Source organism: Arachis ipaensis, chromosome B04 (assembly GCF_000816755.2).
Source record: "Arachis ipaensis cultivar K30076 chromosome B04, Araip1.1, whole genome shotgun sequence".
In the NCBI taxonomy this organism is placed as follows: Eukaryota; Viridiplantae; Streptophyta; class Magnoliopsida; order Fabales; family Fabaceae; genus Arachis; species Arachis ipaensis.
The window spans coordinates 29,693,459-29,697,895 of record NC_029788.2 but is presented as its reverse complement, the minus strand read 5'-3'; the positions used below and the strand labels follow the sequence as shown (position 1 = coordinate 29,697,895).

At 35.4% G+C, this 4,437-nt stretch overlaps 1 protein-coding gene across 1 annotated transcript in view; it reads right to left on the bottom strand.

Moving 5' to 3' along the window:
* LOC107639143 (peroxisome biogenesis protein 1) overlaps positions 1 to 4,437 on the bottom strand; it is a 10,145-nt gene that overhangs the window by 3,939 nt on the left and 1,769 nt on the right. The window contains 7 exon segments of the mRNA XM_021121075.1: positions 461 to 623; positions 770 to 863; positions 1,069 to 1,288; positions 1,373 to 1,446; positions 1,800 to 1,891; positions 2,628 to 3,353; positions 4,021 to 4,437. Coding sequence (XP_020976734.1) covers positions 461 to 623; positions 770 to 863; positions 1,069 to 1,288; positions 1,373 to 1,446; positions 1,800 to 1,891; positions 2,628 to 3,353; positions 4,021 to 4,437 — 1,786 coding nt within the window.

Sequence of the window (4,437 nt, the reverse complement as noted above, 5' to 3'; positions counted from 1 at the left end):
CTCACATTAAAACATTTGAGAACAGTTCAAAGGAAACTGAAACCCTAATGGTCAACCAGGCATCTAAGACAGCAAGTACTCAATAATGAAATGCAGGTGAAACCATGGAAATAACGAATTAATGACTAATCTGAGTGAAAACAAGAGCATGTTTGAAATTTTTAACGTAACAAAAAAGGTGATTTTTACATTCCATACTCACTAATTGGATTTGTGCATGAAAATTTGACTGAATGCAAAAGAAAGAGAAAAGAGAGAAGGCGGCTCCCCTCCACTGCCACCAATGAAGAGGTCTGATGTAAATAAACTAAAAGATGAAAACAACTCTAACCCAAAATAAGTATTGAAGTAAGACAAGAAATCTGCAACTGAAGGCACATAATGATAAATATCAACAAAATTGACTTATGAAAATTTTACACAACAAAAGTCTACTGATGCACAACTGTGTCCAAGGAACTGGAATACCAGATCATAGCCATCATAACCATCACATTTGACAGCCACATCCAGTAGGATGTCTTCACCACATTGCAAGTGACGCCTTTCAATTTCATGCTTCAACATAGCTTTACGCTCTGAAGCTGCAGGAGCTGGCAACTGTATGTGGAAGTCAAAGCGTCCTAATGACAGTAGAATAAGAAGTTAGCAACTAGAACATGAGAAAAAATACACACACATGGGGGAAAAACAAAAAAGATTGCCAAAGTCAAGATTCGTTTTAAAATATACTGTAACTGCATATATGTTTTACGCACAAAAAGCATACCTGAAGAGCTCAAAGACTGTGGCAGTTTCTCCAGTGACTGTATGGAAGCTATGAAGGCTACCGGTCCAAATCCACATGATTTTTGCCTCTTCTCCTGTTCCAGTGTGCAGTACAGAAATAAAATGATTATGCATCAAAGTGAAGTTCTTGTATATTTAACCTTTTTGTGTATTTCTTTCTATGTAATTCCATTATTTCTCAGCTTTCAGAAAAATAGAATTTATTTATGCATATAAGTGCAAGAAAGTTAGATTTGAATGTCTTGATCAGGAAAAATATCACGTACTTGTATTTCTTACCCTATATTCATCGATGATGTTAACCAAAATATCTGAGAGTCCAGCAACAGACGTTGAGGGCTGAGATCCTTCAGAATCAGAAGTTGAAATTATGCTATCAAGATCATCAAAGATTACGATGGAGGGCGCATGGTTTAAAGCTTCCATTACATGGTTTGTAAGTTCTTGGCGAATTATTGGGACCTTCTCCAAAGAAAGTTTTGAGCAGGGCACAAAAACTCTGTATTGTATTGAAAATCAAAATCCAAACAGGAGCAACGCAAAGAAAAATGAAAAAAAGAATAATTAAAATGAATATCAATACATGTGTGCTAAGATATCTTTATGATTCTCAAGGGATTTGGCTACAGCCCTTGATAATGAAGTTTTCCCAGAGCCCTGCAAAATAAATAAATTAAATAAACAAATAAATAATAAAACAAATTTTAAATGCAAAGATAATTCACTGAAAGATACATTTTGTTTTATGTCTTTAATCTGAAGGTATATAAGAAAGCAACACTAGACATATGGAAGCTTAAAAAGGTAGCCAAATCCCGAGCTCGGAATGAGAAACATCCAGTTTTAAAACGACCTTAAAAGGCAGTATAACGAGTAATGAAGAGTTAAAAAAGGTTCATAGCTCAAAATATTAGATCACCAACATGCAGAAATTTGAGCTTCTAATCTGATAACAGCCAAATCCATTCAACATTGGATTTCATAAGACAGTGAAATTAAACTGTACTCACTGGTGGTCCGTGCACTAAAACATGTCCAGGGAGTGGCAAGTTGCATGAACCAAACCACAGACCACACTTCAAAGATAACAATACCAATATCCCTGCAATCATCCAAAATACAAGGTTATCACCAAATGGCATCCAATTGCATGAGGATGCAACCATTGTAGATAATTAACTGACTAAATTCAAATTAATGAGCAGCAGCATCAAAGGGTGAGACAAAAATCTTGCACCTTAAAGACTCAAACTAAGTCCAAGAGGCCTTTTAATGGATCACAGTTAAGTAACAAATAAGTTTACCATATAAAACAGGTGTCATTCAATTTATTAGCTAAAAGATACGCATTTCTCATACTCAAATGGATGAGGATAATGCAATACTTGCATCAGCGTGACCAATGGAGAACCCACTAAATTGTCAAGCACAAACTAGCAAGTGGTAGTCAAGTAATTGGCGGGGTTTTTTTGGGGGAGGATAGAAATAAGCAGCAATGTTTCTAGCCAAGTTCCCAGCATATGAATTATTGCAAAATCCTAGAATAAAAAAAAATTTGAATATATGCAGCATCAATTTTGTTCGCCACAACAATAGTTAAGCCACTCCTCACTAAATGGGGTCAGATAAAAGGATAAAATGGCTTCGTAGTGCTTGATCATGAATCATATTCATGTTCAAACAATTTTAGTTTGTACATCTGCTAACAAATATGATATAAATGGCATAACAAAAATCACTTAATGTTTTGCTAAATGAGAATGGTGATGAAAACAATGAATAAATTGGATAAGTTATGGACACTTTAACAAAAAATAATAAAGAAAAGAAAGACCTACGATTAATAATATCAGAAGCTGGTTTCTCCATCCAGCTAAGTAAAGATACATTTGAACTAATGTGCTCTTGAGATGCTGTCTCTTCGATAGAATGAATAGACACGGGATCACCCAATTTCATCCCTTCAAAAAGCTGAAGATCGCCTATATTGATACTTTTAAGGCTTTTACCGAGAGCAACTTTGTATGCATTTGGTTTCCCATGATGCAGATGTTCATCCCCAAAAGTCAAAATAAATAACACTTCAGCTGTCTTGCCACTATTCTCTGAAGAATTATAAGGTAGGGGAGCTCTCCCATTATCCCCAAGGTTATAACAGTTTAATTTGAAATCAAGCAAAGTTTGGCTACACATGACCAATGAATTAACCTCTACACCCGTAATAGAAGTAATTGCCTCAAGTTGTGCAATATACCACAGCCGAACAAGACTCTTTATCCCCTTTTGATTCTGAGACTGATTTGCATTCTCTTCCTCTGCTTTGCAGTTGGATTCATCAGAAAGAGCTGCAACAACTTCATTGTTAATTGACCAATCTATAGGGTCCACAAAGTCACCTGACATAGATTTCGCAAGTAATTTTCCATTCATGTGATTATTGTGGCCATCCAGACCATCTTTCTCAGCAGAACTATCCTGCTTTAATAGTTTGAATTGACAAGGAGAAAAAGTGATGGATGGAATACTTTTCTCCCTAATGATATCATATGCTTTCAAATAAACCCCTGTACAACCAAGAAAGAATATATTCACTTCAGAATCGTACGAAAACTGAAAAAAGAGATAAAGATTTCAGCTGAAATTGAAATATATATATTAAACAACACAAATAGCAACGTATGGCATGATTTCCACCTATCCAAAGATAAAGGCGAAACAAACTATAGCAGCATAATTAACTGATTTTAATCTTATTTAATAAAGAACATATAATGTGACTTAGAAAAGAAGATCGAGGAAAAAAACAGAGATACAAACAGATAAAAGACTTCCAATTTGTCCTATGGGTGAAGCTGGTTTATAGTCTGTTACTAATACGTTTTTACATTGTTCTTCTGCTTTCTCTCTCTGAAATGGATATTTTGTTCATTTTTAATGGTGAATAATGAGTGTGTCATTGGCCTTTGGACTGATATATGTTGACTTACTACTTTGCTCCCAACGCCATGAAATCTCCACATCAAGTCTAAGTGCAGGAAAATTCCAGTGCTTTTAAAATAACAGATATGTTATTCCCTGATTACCATCATACCAGCATGATACAAATTTAAAATGCAAGAAAAATTTTTGTTATATCCTCAATAATCAAATTTATGAGTATGCACATTCCACATATACTCAAGTTCAAGTTTATGAGTTAGGTAAGATAGATATAAGTATAATTTGACATACATGTATGTAGGCCAGCTCTCAAATAGAGGCGAAGAGACTTGGCTAACATCACATGCCCTGCAGCCACAGATTCTGAAAATAAGAGATGAACAACAGCTTGTCGATGTTGTTTCTTGTCAGTTAAATTTCCATTCTCAACTTCATTGCCAGTTGACCCGCCTTTGGATTTCAAAACATTGGTTTTCGAAATATTGGCATTCTCCTTGGATATTCTTGGTACTAAGGAAACTGGCTGAAGCATGTTAAAAGAGAAGTGCTTGGCTGTTTCTGGGTGAACAAAAGCGACAGAAGTGAGCCCCATATGGAGCTCAACACCTTTGACATCAGTTCTGGTATGACATAATACCCCTGGATCTTGTATACGGAGAAGCATCTTTGCAGTTTGTTCCTTATCACAGGATTCTAGATGTGAATCTC